We start from the raw sequence: 15,304 nt of genomic DNA, 5'->3' as shown, positions 1-15,304 counted from the left end.
CAAGAAAACAAGAGATGTAATGAAAAGACGAGAAAAAAATATAACAAAGAACATCAATAAACATGCAACAATCCCAGTGTACTTCAAGTCGAGGAAAACGATTTACTATTGGCCGTTTTGTTCCAGGTGTTTTTTGGATCAATGTAATACAACTCATTATTTAAAATGTCCTAAATACTCAGTACAAAAATTTAATTTAATGCAGGAGGATTTGAAAAGAAGAAAGACTCAATATATAAAAGAGGCTCAAAGTGCTGCAGAAAAGTATATAGAAGAACCTCGCCATCAAAGACCAAAGAAAGGAAGCAAGAAGCAACTTGATTTTGACGTTGAAAATGAAATGGAAGATGACAATACAGTGATTGGGGAAATGAACCGTGAAACACCTGTGGATGAAGACATGACAACGAACAGTGAACACAATAATTGTAGTGAAATGGAAGATGAAAAAATAGAAGGAGAAATAATGATGGAGTGCTCGGACAATATAAGACAAACGATTGAAAAGGAAGTTTATGAGAAGTCTAAAGCCCCAAATGGGGATTACATAGTAATAGCAAAGGAAATGAAATCAGAAATATGCTCGAAGACTGGAACAACTGGAAAAAAAATGATAACTTAGCCGAAAAGAGTTACATTTTTTCTTCAATTGCTGCTATTGCGGAAAATAAAGGTGTTTTTAGTCAATCACAATGTAAACTGGTGGAACAGCTTGTGGGTTCATTTGGGACATTATTCTGCGACGAGTTTGATAATATTTGGAAAAGCATCCATATAAGTCATTCTCATTGTCTCAATATTCTTCAACGGTTGAGTAGCAATGAAACTGAAATAACAAAACGCCAATTTGATGAGTGTGTCTGCTTTGGTGTTGCCTTTGATACGGCAAAAAAATGGTAGTGAAATTTTGGCTCTTGTTTGTAGACTTGCGTTCTCAGACAACTCAATAGTCCAAAAGACTCTGATTGTGGCTGAATTTTTTGAGAAGTGCTCTGCAGTAAACATGAAAAATGGCTACTTGAAGTTCTTAAGTCTTTCAATGCTCCATTGCTCAAACTGGTTTTTTCAACAACAGATGGGGCCAGTTCAATGATTGGGAAAGAGGGAGGCTTTTCAAAGTTGGTGTGTGACGCAAAGCTTTTGAACATCATTCAAAGAGAAAGGGATAAAAACAAAAGAATAGTGATTATCATCTTCCATTTGATTTAGTCACATTCCCGTTTTTCACTGTGTATTGTATGTGTCATCGATTGAATGTCGCGGAAGGATTTATGTGGGCAACAGATGACGCCGAAGTTTTTCTGTGTTTTTTAAAGTGGCTTTGCTCTGATATCATAATAACTGCTTGGAAGGCATTTTGGGGAAGAAAGAAAATGGATGTCGCGGCGATTCCAACACTTTCAAACACCAGGTGGTTTTATTATCAACTTTTGGTAAAATTTTGCTTTGAAAATCTTGAAAAGATCGAAATTTTTGTGAAGGAACTGGAACTTGAAAATGAAATTGTCGCAACCCTTGTCAAGCACCACAATGAAAGTAAAGAGAAGAAGAAACAACAAGAAAATAAGAGGAGAAAGGAAAAAATGAACCACTCACAGGACACAACTACATACGACTTCTACTTCTTCATGAATAAGGAAAGGAAATCTTTTAAAATAAGAGATCCGGCCTTCCTGGCATTCCTGGGTTTTTTCTTCGACTTACTCACTGAGGCTAAGTGCCCTTTTGATGCTCTTCAAGAGAAGTTTGGCTTATTTGTTGATGAAGTAAATAAAATTGATACATACTTAGATGACCTGAGAAAAAAGAAGGAATTGTGCGAAAGGGGGGATATTTTACCATTCAAATCGGCTTGCAAATATCTTTATTTTGATTCCCCAATTATTATAAATAGTTGTGAACGTGTCTTGGGAAGTTATCTAAGAGCATTGGAGCTCCGGTTCTGCAATTGGACCACTGTAAAGCCTGGATCAAAAATCGAAGAGTTGGAAGAAGTCAAAGAAGAATTGGATGAATTTCAAAATATCGAACCGCTTTTGGAATCCTTTCTATTTCCAGGGAAATTCCTTTATGACAACATACTGCTTCCCAAGACCTCATTTGACCAGTTGAATGAAGAGCTTTGTGTACTCCAAAATCTGGTTTGGGAAAATCAAAAAACATTGAAAGAGGCGTTCACTAAACAGGAGAAGAAAAATTTCACGTTATTGGAAGCCATACAGATATTTGACAAAGTCGATTTTCCTATTATATCCCAATTGGTCAAAATTATGTTATGTCTCATCCCCACATCTTCCTGCGTCGAATCTGTATTTTCTCATTTCAAATATTCAAGAAAATCCAATATGAAGGTGGACACGGTTAACACAAGGTTAATTCTGAAGTTGGCGACAAACAGTGTGTCTCGAATGGAACTTGTTTCAGACCATTGAAGAGCCAACCAAACAATGATTTAATACTATTAATTTACTATTAATTTAATTATTTTTAAATTAATTTCCTTTAAAATGTTTTTCCTTTTTTTAATAAACATTTTTCTAAAAAAAATGTTATTCAAATGCCGATTTTTTTCTTGATTCTTAACTTCCAGATTAAAAATTCCTTGATAGCCCTGCTTTATCAAGTATTAAAAATAGTATAAATATTATCAATTAACTAGATTTAATTAAATTGGACATGTTTAAAGTAACAATTTGTTTCAACAACAGACTGTTAAAAGAATTATTATTGCATACAAATTAGTAAAAAAAATACTTATTCTTCTCACCATCTAACAACAAGTCATTAAAAAACATATTCATTTCATCTTAAAAAACTAACCCAACTTAATATGAACAAAATAAGAACAGAAGACTGGTAAAACAAAAAAACAATTAAATAAGAAAAAAAAAGATATAGTATTATAATAATAAAAATATAATAATAATATAGTAATTGTAATGATTGAATTGAATATAAATACAACGCATTCGTGTTACGATTTAATGACTGGAATAGTATGAACTTGGAATTATTCTTGATGAAAACATTCATCATCGACGTCGATGGCACTTTGGCCTCACAAAGTCGTGACGCCGTAGCTCCCATTGACTTAGCAGCCATACAAGAAGAGAAGAAGAAAGGGAACCGCGTAATAATATGTACTGGTCGTTCTATATATGAAACACGACATATTTTAGAATCTATCAACCACGACGATATATTAGTTTCAACGAATGGTGGACTGAGTGTAAAAGGGGATGTCTTGTATGCACACAAATATATGGATTCCGAGCAGTCAGCAGCCATCCTTCAAGTGGTCAACACTGAGAAGATGAATGGCTATGTCATTTCGTCTGAAGTTTCCAATGGAAAATTCACAGAATATTTCGACGATGCGAAAACATTTCAACGACGCAAAAACAGCGAATTTGTGGAACTCACAGTCTATGCAAAAACAAAAGAACAAAAAGACGGCTGGATAGAAATCCTCAAAAAAAACGTCGGAGACAAACTCGTTGTGAAAAATAGCGGGGAAACAATCATCGAAATTGTAAGCAAAAACGTCAACAAAGGAAATTCACTCAAAGAACTCGACGACAAAAAACTCCTCGGAGACTTCTTGGTCTACATCGGAGACTCCGAAAACGATTTGCAAGCATTCGACTTCGTTCAAAAGAAAAAGGGGGTCGCAGTGGCTATGGGAAACGCGTTCGAAGAAGTCAAAAAGAAAGCTGACTATGTCACTGATGACGTGGACCACGGGGGCGTCGCAAAAGCAATTGAATGGGTAAACACAAATTATCCCAAACAGAATATGTGATTCAATTTGAATGGTTTCACAATAGATTAACAATAAGTCGACACTTTTAATTATTTTTTACTATAAATTGCTATTAATATATAGTTTATGAAATTTAGTATAGTATAAAGTTTAATAGTTTTTTTATTAAATAGTTGGTATACTAAACATTTAATAAAATAATTACATCTTCTTAAACTATACAATTTTTATTCTAAAAATAAAAAATAATTCATTCTTTTATTAGTTATATTAATTGTAATTTAATATTGAAAAGTGTTCAAATAATTAGGGTTGTATAGTTTTTCATTTAACTAATAATGAATTAAAACAAATAACATGGTATATATAGTAAATTTAATTATAAAAATATGGTATTGTTTTTTACCTGTATTTTATTTGCATAGTTAAAAAAACTATATTATAATTCCCATAAACCCGAATTGTAAAAAAACAAATCCAACGATGAATAAACCTCCTAATCTCCCGCAATTTTACATTAAAATCGAGCAAAATAATATCCCTAATAAAAAGTGAAAAATTCGAAGTAATATTGAACTGTAAAAACTCAGAACACCACAACGACAAAATGACCAGTGAAAATATAAATTCTGTTTTTCCGACTTTTAATTTTCACCCAAAACCGACCGAGGCATCGACCAAAACTGAGGACATTTTACCCCCTATTAGTTTAGACCCTATAAAAAAATCACCCGTCAGGGGCGGCCTTCCATCCCTCATAGACCACACCGACATTTCACGCAAACGTACAAGCGCGGAGGTCTCACTTGAAAACGGTGCACCTTTGTTCAACCCGCCGACAAAGCCAGAGTTTCCTCTGAGGTTTGGTGACATCAGCAAAACGAAAAAAAGCGTTTCGATTGAAAAAGAAAAAAAGAAGCCAAAAAAGGAAAAACCTGAGAGGAAAGTCAAATTACAGAAGAAAAAAGAGAAAATTGAACCACTGGAAAAGACTGAAAAAATCACGAATGAGATTGACAACGTGATTAAAGGAGATGAGATTGAGATAACGCCGGAACAAAAGAACGTAAATGTGGAAATAATACCAGAAAGAATCAACAAAAGTGGAGTAGTGGAGGAAGATGACATCCTTCCCGTGTCAACAAAGCTAATCAACTTCCTCCCAAGCAGCGTCGACGAGATGAAAAACCTTGCATTGAAGAAAATGATTGGAGAAAGCGACGGGATCGTAATGCACGTCAAGATATGCGAAGAAAATAATCTTGTAATTCCCTTGAATAGATCGAAGGTCGAGGCAACGTATGTCGGTGCAGCAAAGGACTATCAAAAACAAAACATCGCTGAAAATTGGATACAGGAACTTGCAGAACAGAAGAAAAAGTTGGTCGCAGAGTGCGAGTATGTTATACCAAAGAGGTTTGAAAGGGGCTATGTGCCAATCAAAACGATCAGTAAGTATTCGATGCTCAAAACCCTATTTGAAGACCGAAACAAAGGTAAGACGGAAAGTACGGAGACCACAGCGAAAAATTGTTTGGATCAACAAAATGGATTCGAGTTGTGCGATTCCATTGCGTTAAATGGCGATACAATTCAGGATATGATGATGCTACTCAAAATTAAACCTATCCCTGATTTAAAAATGTGCGACGTGGCCCAAAACACCGAGTGGAGGACTTACCCCAATCCCATGGGTAATGTTCCAAACATCAACCCTAAGCCAAATAACTACAACAGTCCAAACCAAATGGGTGGGAGGGTATACGTACGGCCTGAGGTCATCATGCCGCGTCAAATACCAAATTATCAACCAGAACGAAGTCGGATATTCTCGGCGTATGAGACCGAAACCATGTACATGCCTGGGTCATACAGACCGAGGTTCCCATACGTACCCAACCAAATGGGTTTTTCCTCGCCTTATTATTGATTGTTTCTTGTATTCAGTCAAGTGCTTTTGGTTTAATTTTTAAAGTGGTTTTAACATGTTTTGGTTTTCAATGAACTGTGAATCAATATTTGTAGACAACTGTTTGTTCAACAATGAATGACGAAATGATATATATAATAAAAATATACTAATTCATTATTAAGATTAATAATTCCAAATACTATACCAGTTGATAATAATAGTTCTTACAATGGTATGTTTTGCTTCAACTAGTTAATTCACAATGAATGAGAAAGAAAACGACGAAGACTCGAGTGAGGCAGAGGCTGCAAAAGAGAACGAGACATTAAGACGACGCCGAAAAACACTAGAGAAGCGCCTTGGAGACAAAGACCTTGAAAAGACGGCTAAAAAGACATTACAAGAGACCAAAACGAAGGAGATGATCTCATTACTCAAATGGCTCATTCAGCGTCACATCGAGCAACAGAAACGTGGCAAATCCGAAATCATCAAACAGCTTTTGTCTCATGACAGATATACCGAACGGCGCAACCAACTCAGCACTGAAATTACAGAAGCTGTCAATGAACTTCTCCGTCATCTTGATGTGAACAGACTTGAAACAGAGTTTTTAAGTCTCTGTAAAGACCACTAACATGACCTTCTTGCTCTTCACTTTCAATAAGAAAATCACAGTAATACTCTTTGAATTTTGAACTAACAAACATGGTGATCCCTTCAAACAATCAATCACTCCACTGGTCTTTTCTCAACAAATTCGTTGTCTTCACCTTCTTTGTCTTCTTCTTCTTTCCGATGTTCTTTCTCTTCACGTTGAAACGTCGGGACATCCAAATCAAAATCGTCGTTAAAAATGTCCTCCAAATTCTCCGGCTCTTCCTCGACTATTTCAACCAATTTTCTTTTCTTTTTCGTCACTTTCTCTTCCCCCTTTGTTTTCACGATATTCTCCATATCAGTTTGAATCTCTCCTTCTCTCTGTGTACTTTCATTATATTCTTCAGACACTTTTTGACTCGGTTCATCTTCCGTCTTCCCTTTTCTCGTTCGTTTTGGTCGTGGGAGATGTGCGACATTCATCAAATCTCTGTACGACGGGAAGATGGAATTGATCAGCAGTGTTTTGTCGATCACAATGTCGTCATTGAACTTCTTAATCATCCTCTCACTAAACATATAGAACGCTTGCGCATGTTCATTTTGATCCATCACGTTCTTCTCTCTCACGATTTTGACAAGTTCTAAGAGCAACGGCACACGATAGAGAAATCCGGCCGCACTCTCTCCTTCCATTCTCGTGAGAATGTCTAGCACCGTCTTCACCGCACTCCCCTCCCCAAATTTGTCAACGTAAAGACATCCAACGATATAGATCACTACTGTACAACTCCTTTCCGTACAAAACGTCTTCAGAAATTCGTCATACACCCGTTGCCCATTCTCGTTCATCAATTTCATCTTCTCACACAGAACTCCACACTTGTACATCCCAATGAGCACTTGTAATAGCAAGTCATTCGGCATGCGGTCGGGAATAAAATTTTGGACAATTTTCACGTAAAAGTCGAGCAGCCCGCATTTAATGAAGTCTTCAAAAAACTCATTCGGATCAATCGACGACGTCTCAAGTTGTAAGGCGGACGTCTCCTCTATCTTCCCTATCTTGTCTAATACCTGATTGATAGTCCACACAACTATCCGCGTCGTTAAGTAATCGACAATCTTCTTCTCCGTCTTCGTGTACCAAAACAGTCCGGTGTCAATTAAATTCATCAAGAAGTCAACAGCAACGATCTCCGAAAAATCAAAGTCTACTGCTTTTAACAGAAGTCCAACTACCACAAAACACTTCTGACGCATCTCGGTGTCGGTGGTGCGTTTGATGTACGTCACTAGCGTCTGATAGTTTGAAGTTACGATTTTAGAGATCACTTCAGCTACTTTGTCACACCCGTCACACCGCCCCGGGCGAAGAGTCTTTGCAAAGTACACTTTCTCCCCAATACTGAGCCGAAAGACAGAAACGGAAACATTGGGCACTTTGTTCGTCCCCGTTCCACCAACTGAGAACACGACGGAACGCTTTGAACGACGAGAATCTCTCATCTTCTCTCTTTTCGTTTCGGCTGCGAGAAGATTTTGAAGTTTCGAAGCTTTTTCTTCCGTGCGAGATTGCATCTGGAACGTCTCAAATGAATCAAAACAAAGGTAACACGAAGAGATGACAAGGGAAATTGCTGATGTCACCAAATTTTCACTCAGATTTTCCATTCCGCCAAATACAATCCCGCAAATCTCAAAAATGTTGGACGGAATCAACACATCAGCAATTTTCGGGGTTGTTTTGGTGATGATTAATTCGCAGATCTGAAGAGAAAGCTCTGAATTTCGAGTTGGATTTTCCGTTCCGACTTTCCCGATCTCAGATGATAAAATGATTGAGAAGAGCGGAAAGAGGTCATAGTTAAGGATGGGCTTTCCAGAGGAATATATCGTTTGTGAGGACGCAGTAAGAACCCCACACGCCTCCAAATACCTGAGCATCATTTTAAGAATCAATTTCACTGATTCTTTAGATGTATTAATCAGTGATTTGGATGTCAACGTCTTGAGAAGAGGAATAAATGCTTTGTTGAAAGTGTTGTTCAGCAAAAAAAATCGGAACACTGATGCTTCAGTGTCAGACTGAATGACATAGTCGTAGATGTCCTTTAAAATGTGGACAGTATCTTCGGTGATTTTAATATCCTCAAGCTCGTTTGTTATACCCAAATCGTTGATTTTTTTCTTCATTATACCCTCCATCTCTTTTTCCTTTCGAATTTTTAAAGTTCTTGTTTTATTGAAAAAAACGTTTATTAATATCTGTCCATGTCATGAAATTGTAACAAAAAAGTTATTATTAAAAAGTGAAATAAAAGTGTGTTAACTTACATGAAATATTAACATTGTTTTTAATTCATTTTTATTGGATATAATATATTTATTATTAAAAAACTTTTAATTACAGTTAAATGAGCATTAAGCCAAATCAAATTCACCACACAATGTTACAGACGATAAAACAGTACGACGCAGATATGAAGCCAAAACTTCCATTCCGTGTCATCAGATTTTCTCTGTTACATGTGTTCAGCTCCGACCTGTTATATCAACCATTCAGGCCGACCGTTTGTTCCAAATACAACTTGAAAATGTTTTCGATCGGTCAACCTCTAGGTGAAGGGAGGTTTGGCACAGTATATCTTGCCAAGTACAAACTAAAGTTTATTCTTTACTTCTTTATTTTATTATTAACTTTACACATTATGACTTGTTTATTAAGTAAATGCCTTCACTTATTAAAGTGTTTACCAAATTTTGTTATAAAGTTGATGACAAAAGAATTAAGAACAAGCAACTATGTGTGTGCAATTAAAGTCCTCCACAAGAGGAAAATTGAGCGTTACAACATGACGATTCAGTTAAAGCGCGAGGTTGAGTTGATGTCACATTTTAATCATCACAATGTAGTGAAGTTATTTGCTTTTTTCGACGACGAAACGCGGTATTTTTTAGTGATGGAATTTTGTAAGGGAGGGGAGTTATACAAATTACTGCAAAAACAGATTCGGTTTTCCGAACCAGAAGCGGCGAAATACGTGAAACAAACGACGGATGCTCTGATTCACATTCACCAGAGAAAGTGCATTCACCGAGACCTCAAGCCGGAGAATATTTTACTTGACATGAATGGAGACGTGAAGTTATCTGACTTTGGATGGTCTGTGCGGAGTGATTGTAAGAGGAAGACGTGTTGCGGTACACCCGACTATTTAAGTCCGGAATTAATTGAGAACAAGACGTACGATAAGGCCGTTGATTTATGGAGTTTAGGGGTTCTTACGTTTGAACTGTTGACTGGGTACACTCCCTTTGGTTCAATAGACTTTGTCAACAAACAACAAGTCAATCCCATGTTAATCAGTTTCCCCGTGTATGTGTCTTATATCGCCAAAGACTTTATCAGAAAGTTGATAGTGAAAGAGCCGTCGATGCGGATGAGCTTGGAGAATTGTTTGAAGCATGCATTTCTAGTGAAGAATGTGAAGTGATGTAAATAAGATGTTTATTATAAATTAATAGTTTAAATTCAAGAAACTAGAAAACTCAGAGATGGAGTCATTACTTGAGATGCAAAAAGAGCAGCAGAGGATGGAAAAACGGCTTGATGAATTAACCCGATATTTAAACACCCCAGCAATCAAAAATTTCAAAGAGGTGGACGAGGAAGGATATCCAAATCCTAATTCAGACATGATCATGGCGTTAAGAAAGATACGACACGAATACAACTGCCTTGAAACGGATTACAAGGAACTCATGCAAAGAATGGAAAGCACACTTTTTGGAATGCATGAGGCATCTAAGAATAAAGAGAGAGAAAATAGAAACATTGAAATGACTCCACTCGCTATAGTACAAAAGATCGATCCAAATTCACCAGCAGAAAAGTGTGGATTCGAAGAGGGTGATGTGATAATACAATATGGCGGATATAAATACGTCGAAGATGAAAAGCCATTGAATAAAATAGGACAAATAACACAATCATATTTAGGAGGAGGAATTGAAGTACTTGTCGCAAGAAAAGGTAAAGTCTTGCAAATCACTTTACGACCAAATGTAAAGGAAAGCTCGATTTATTGCGGATTCTTTATTGTACCGTATTAAATCACTTTTTATTTTTTTTAGTTCTACTTTGACGTTTTCATCCACTTTATTTTATTTATGTGAATGAAAATATCCATTTATAAATAAAACTATATTATTTATTAATAAATTTTAGTTTGAAATAATTATAATTTATTAAATATGAATATATCACTAATAATAATTATAATTAATTAATTAATTAATTATTGATTAAAAATATGTTTTGAATTTTCAATAAATAATTCAATTAGAATTATTTTTGATTTTTATACAAAAATGTATCATAAAATATGATATATTTATAATAAATATATAATACAATACGGAAAATTCCTTTAAAAGACGAAATCGAAAAAGAACTGAAAAATAAATGATTTTAGTCAGGTATAAGAACTTGATTTAAAAACCACAAAAGATAGTAATGATAATTGATTGTGTTGATATTAAAGTAGTTCCGAACAATTTTGAGGACGATGGGTTGTTACAATATCCAAAGGAAACACGGAACAAAATTATTACAGAAATTCTCTTTTCCCTTCAAGCGAATCCAAATTTCTTCATGGAACAAAGCCGCATTTTAACACCATTTCGAGACCGATTTAATTTCACGTTGTCAATCATAGGAGCGTGTTTACATGATGGTATTTCAACAGCGAGCGAAAGGCGGGTAATGGCCTGTGTTGAGATCTATGAAAAGTGGTTAACTCAAAGTCCACGTCCGAGTTTTTTAACAGCGGAATTTTTGATAACTATGACGAACCAATTATCAATGCCTTTTGCACGAGCGACCGACATTTACGATCAAAACACGCGATGTTCTATTTTAAATCGAATTTCATTACTTTTAAGAAAAATTACGACGACGGAATATAAAACAAAAAGCTTACAAGAAGACTCCGAAATGTTTCTGTATCACATGTTTAAGCTCCACATGATGATCATCCACGCGATCGTCAGAATGACATACCCCGTCGATCATCAATGCCTCAAAATCTTGTCTGAGACGTTTTTAACGGTAATGGTGTCATGCAAGCAAACAGAAGAATATCAAAGAACACTGGGGCTGTTCACTCGCATTGCAGGGAAGTGGATTGCCCTCTCCGAATTTCGAACTGCATTTTTGGCGTATCACACAAAACTGCAAAATGAATATCTGAAGGTCTATAAGAAATTTGATAAGATCCCATTCATCGTCCCATTCTCTGATGATTGCTCAATGGGTGGGTTAATGCTCGACGAGAAACACGTTCGAAGACTTTGGGTGATGAATTTGCAGCTCTTTGACGTGACAAATTTGGAAGTCGATGGGCTCTTGGAATTGGTCAAAGTATTTGGAGAGAATATGGCACAAGCGTTAGAAAGGGAAATGAGTTCTCGACTTATCTATAAACTCTATATCAATACTTTCTTTAATATCATCAAGTTATATAACCATAAGAAGCATCAAGATTCTATAAACTTTACTATTATTAATGTCACCAATTACTTTGAAAAACGAAGTGGGGAAATTGCAGGTGATGACTTTCTTTTAAGTCGAATGATTCTATTTTTTAAACATTGCTTTAAATCGGAATGCGTTGATATTTTGGTCTGCACTATGGGGTCCTTGGACAGACTGCTCCAAACACATATAACTGAATTGATTTTGGTGTATAAGGAATTGGTATACACAATGTTCCAATTGACTTCCGTCTTTGATACCGCTAAGGACAAAATACCACTTATGGTTATTATATCAACAATGAATAGTTTAAGGTACTATTTCCCAATTTTGTTTGCGTGTTTTGGGAGAGTCGAGAAGTTATTCAATTTGGAGGAGTTGCTCTATTTGCATTTGGCTATTTTTACTACGATAGAACAACTGGGATTCTTCGGGAAAAATAACTGCGCGATCTATTTTGAAACAGTCGCCGACTTTATTGGAGTCTTTGGAAAGACGTGGCCAGACCCAACGTTGTTGGAAAGTTATTTGATTAGCTTTGAAGGAACTGTCAAGAAATCTGCAAAGTGGATGTTCCAAAAATACAACTCCGAAGAATTTGTGGGGTTATATCGTGTTTTTGAAGAGTTTTATCAAATACTCCATAGATTTTCACACCCAGAAAAGCATATCAAAAGTATAGTAGAAACGTTAATAAAGATTATTAAAGGAATGATTCGATGTTCTAGTAGCGAAGTCATTCATTGCTTTATAGAAAAACTTGTTGAGTTTTCGGTCTTTGACAAAAATATCACCGACGAATTGTTCCCAGAAATTATCGACCTATTGATGTATCTTTCAAATAACGACACCGCTCTTGTCAAAAACAATTTGAAGTTTATCACGTCGTTTTACTACTTTTTCTTCTCCCATCCACAAAAAGGAATGTACTACAATTTACTTGATGAAAAGGATATGCTTTTGGCAAGCAAAACAAACACTGATATTCAATTCAATGATAAATACAATGGGCTTAATAAATTGAGTGGAAATGAATTTGAAGCAAATGAACTCAACAAAACGACGGTTTGGAGGGAAAAGACCGAGTCGTTTAATGACTCAAGTAATCCAAGGAGTTAGTAGTGATCTCTCGCATGAGATGGGAAAGATGTGTATTTTTTTGAATCAAGAATAGAGCACGCACATCACTGATTTGGAATTTTCCGTGCCACAAATTACATATTTACAAAACACAGTGAAAGACCCGCAATCCGTGACTACTTTTATTACACAAAATGAACAAAATGAGACTGCAGAAAATACCAATCTGTTGCAACTTAATATGACTCAAAGAATCACGGAACTCCATACAAAACTCTTAGAGAAACAAAAGAACACCAAAGACTTGAATTATAAAAACGACTGGAAGACAACTCTGTTCAGTTCTCAGTTTTTAAAAGCCCCACAACTCTTCGTCATGAAGGACTCTTCCTTCATCAATACGTTAAGTCAGAACGTCGCGAGTAAAGTGAAGCGTCGGATTTATATCCGAGTCGTCGAGGATGAGCTCAATGAAAGCAATTTAAGAGGCGATGGTGTTTATGAGAAAACACTGAATGTGGTATTCAAGAAAGAAGGAAATGCCTTTGTGGGAAGACACAGAAGAGACGTTTGCGAATTTGTGTATTACACCGGAGAACCAAAGCCAGAAAGTCAAGGCGTTATATTTATTGAATGCGACCTACCAAAGGAAAAACAGAAGGAGGAGTACATCGCCGTGATCAAAAGCGTCGACTGGGAGACGCGGAAAATTCAAATTATCAGTAACAACAAAAAAGAACACGAAAATTTCAGAAGATATAACGCCGTTCGTTCCGTCGTCGAAAGTGAAATGATAAGATTGATGGCACGAAACGCACCGGGCGTCTTTCTGTCTTTGAAAAGTGACGACGTTTTGATGAATGAAAAAATTGATAACGAAATCTCGGAGAATTGGTCGGAACAAATTGTGATGGGAAAGTGTTTTGATAGAGAATTTATGGTTAAAATGGATACTTTATGTAAAGACAAAACGTACGTTGGATATCAGGAAGAATATGAGAGAATGGTGGAAAGAGAGAACAAAAAGAGTAAAGAGAAGATGGACAATCCTGACGTTATAGTAAAGTTACTAGAAAACGAAAGTAATGACCAAAACGACACAGCTCAAAAAGTCGAAAAAATTGAGCAAAAAAGTGAGAAAACAGAGAGTGGAGAAAACGAAGAGCAGAACGAGGAAAATGCAGAAGGGTTTAATGCGTTCTTAGATCTGACCCAATTTATCTAATTGATTCACTTTTTCACTTTAGTATCAATAAAAAACCATATTCAATCTAATAAATATAATACAGTATCCAACCCGAAGATTAATAGAAAATAGTATTAGTTCTATGATGTGGTGGGAGATTGTCCTTATTTTTTTCTCCCGTCGACCATAAGAACCAGTCGATAACGTTTCCATTAACTTTTTCGTGTTTAATTTCCTCAATAGATTTCTGTATTATTTTTATAGCAGAAAGTACGGTACATCTCAATTCGCACTCTTCTTCACTCCCCGCACTTATTTCTATTTTATTAATAATTTTTTCCTTTAACGATTGATCTAAAAAATCAAGGCAATCCCATCCCAGCAATAATTGAGGTATTCGATAATCCGCAAACCCTGTTAATTCCTCAAGATGCTTGATGTTGTCGCACATACCAGAAATGTCTCCGACGACTATTTGCGCGCGTTTGTAAAAGAAGACTTGGCGCCCTTTGTATACAGTGGAGTCGCGGAACCCAGGAAACTCCTTAGCTATTAGGGTTACTAAAGCACTTGCACATCCTTGTGTCTCGACTATCAAATTCTCCGCCTTGCTATTGAAACGCTTTACAAGGACTTCCCCAACTTCTTTGAAGAGCCTTGTCCGTTCCGAGATGTTTGGGATTGGGGAGTTTTGAAAGACTAAATAGTGCGCCAAAATCTCCGGTGTTATTTCCGTCATGTGTTCCGGTTCAAAGTACTCGGGGTGGTCTTTCTCAAGCTTTGTAAGACCAACAGTCAAATTGTCATATTCAAAATTCGCTGTTGGCCAAAAGCAAAAATTGAGAGCATCGACTAACAAGATATATCGCAAACGAGACTCAACGTCTTGTGGCGCAACATGAATCGAAGTGTCAAATTTATACGATATGATCTCGTCGAGATGAGGAAGAACTTTCTCACGCAATTTTTGGGAATTCACTTTGACATGACTGGCATTCGATTCAATGAATGACATACTTGAGCGAACATAGTCACACATACAGCTCTTGGTTGTATTTATAAGTTCAAGTCCAAGATAAACTATTGTTATGGTATTTTTACTATATATAGTCGTTTTTACAAGGTTACTTACATTATGCTATTAATAATAGTATTTGAATGGTTTTGGAATTGATTTATAATTTATAAATAATTTATTTTAATTAATTAATTAAAATAAAAAAG

At 36.0% G+C, this 15,304-nt stretch overlaps 11 protein-coding genes across 11 annotated transcripts; 9 read left to right on the top strand and 2 right to left on the bottom strand.

The window, feature by feature from the left end:
• Positions 1 to 199: 199 nt before the first annotated feature.
• Positions 200 to 622, top strand: EIN_155480 (hypothetical protein; the record flags this gene model as incomplete). The annotated part of the gene is made up of 1 exon (XM_004258164.1): positions 200 to 622. One exon carries the CDS (start codon positions 200 to 202, stop codon positions 620 to 622), a length of 423 nt encoding a protein of 140 aa, XP_004258212.1.
• A 751-nt stretch (positions 623 to 1,373) lies between these two features.
• On the top strand, positions 1,374 to 2,432 carry EIN_155470 (hypothetical protein; the record flags this gene model as incomplete). Its single annotated transcript, XM_004258163.1, has 1 exon — positions 1,374 to 2,432. One exon carries the CDS (start codon positions 1,374 to 1,376, stop codon positions 2,430 to 2,432), a length of 1,059 nt encoding a protein of 352 aa, XP_004258211.1.
• Positions 2,433 to 3,019: 587 nt separating this feature from the next.
• EIN_155460 (hypothetical protein) lies at positions 3,020 to 3,802 on the top strand (the record flags this gene model as incomplete). The annotated part of the gene is made up of 1 exon (XM_004258162.1): positions 3,020 to 3,802. One exon carries the CDS (start codon positions 3,020 to 3,022, stop codon positions 3,800 to 3,802), a length of 783 nt encoding a protein of 260 aa, XP_004258210.1.
• A 568-nt stretch (positions 3,803 to 4,370) lies between these two features.
• EIN_155450 (hypothetical protein) lies at positions 4,371 to 5,693 on the top strand (the record flags this gene model as incomplete). The annotated part of the gene is made up of 1 exon (XM_004258161.1): positions 4,371 to 5,693. One exon carries the CDS (start codon positions 4,371 to 4,373, stop codon positions 5,691 to 5,693), a length of 1,323 nt encoding a protein of 440 aa, XP_004258209.1.
• Positions 5,694 to 5,937: 244 nt separating this feature from the next.
• Positions 5,938 to 6,312, top strand: EIN_155440 (hypothetical protein; the record flags this gene model as incomplete). The annotated part of the gene is made up of 1 exon (XM_004258160.1): positions 5,938 to 6,312. One exon carries the CDS (start codon positions 5,938 to 5,940, stop codon positions 6,310 to 6,312), a length of 375 nt encoding a protein of 124 aa, XP_004258208.1.
• Positions 6,313 to 6,407: 95 nt separating this feature from the next.
• On the bottom strand, positions 6,408 to 8,483 carry EIN_155430 (hypothetical protein; the record flags this gene model as incomplete). The annotated part of the gene is made up of 1 exon (XM_004258159.1): positions 6,408 to 8,483. One exon carries the CDS (start codon positions 8,481 to 8,483, stop codon positions 6,408 to 6,410), a length of 2,076 nt encoding a protein of 691 aa, XP_004258207.1.
• Positions 8,484 to 8,692: 209 nt separating this feature from the next.
• On the top strand, positions 8,693 to 9,772 carry EIN_155420 (hypothetical protein; the record flags this gene model as incomplete). The annotated part of the gene is made up of 2 exons (XM_004258158.1): positions 8,693 to 8,943; positions 9,076 to 9,772. The coding sequence occupies 2 exons, from the start codon at positions 8,693 to 8,695 to the stop codon at positions 9,770 to 9,772; spliced, it is 948 nt and encodes a 315-aa protein (XP_004258206.1).
• A 61-nt stretch (positions 9,773 to 9,833) lies between these two features.
• EIN_155410 (26S proteasome non-ATPase regulatory subunit, putative) lies at positions 9,834 to 10,391 on the top strand (the record flags this gene model as incomplete). Its single annotated transcript, XM_004258157.1, has 1 exon — positions 9,834 to 10,391. One exon carries the CDS (start codon positions 9,834 to 9,836, stop codon positions 10,389 to 10,391), a length of 558 nt encoding a protein of 185 aa, XP_004258205.1.
• A 403-nt stretch (positions 10,392 to 10,794) lies between these two features.
• On the top strand, positions 10,795 to 12,933 carry EIN_155400 (hypothetical protein; the record flags this gene model as incomplete). Its single annotated transcript, XM_004258156.1, has 1 exon — positions 10,795 to 12,933. The coding sequence occupies one exon, from the start codon at positions 10,795 to 10,797 to the stop codon at positions 12,931 to 12,933; it is 2,139 nt and encodes a 712-aa protein (XP_004258204.1).
• Positions 12,934 to 13,135: 202 nt separating this feature from the next.
• Positions 13,136 to 14,119, top strand: EIN_155390 (hypothetical protein; the record flags this gene model as incomplete). Its single annotated transcript, XM_004258155.1, has 1 exon — positions 13,136 to 14,119. The coding sequence occupies one exon, from the start codon at positions 13,136 to 13,138 to the stop codon at positions 14,117 to 14,119; it is 984 nt and encodes a 327-aa protein (XP_004258203.1).
• Positions 14,120 to 14,198: 79 nt separating this feature from the next.
• EIN_155380 (hypothetical protein) lies at positions 14,199 to 15,119 on the bottom strand (the record flags this gene model as incomplete). Its single annotated transcript, XM_004258154.1, has 1 exon — positions 14,199 to 15,119. One exon carries the CDS (start codon positions 15,117 to 15,119, stop codon positions 14,199 to 14,201), a length of 921 nt encoding a protein of 306 aa, XP_004258202.1.
• Positions 15,120 to 15,304: the final 185 nt, after the last annotated feature.

Source organism: Entamoeba invadens, assembly GCF_000330505.1.
Source record: "Entamoeba invadens IP1 unplaced genomic scaffold scaff_1105074726367, whole genome shotgun sequence".
Taxonomy (NCBI): Eukaryota; Evosea; order Mastigamoebida; family Endamoebidae; genus Entamoeba; species Entamoeba invadens.
This window is presented reverse-complemented; position numbering and strand designations above follow the sequence as displayed.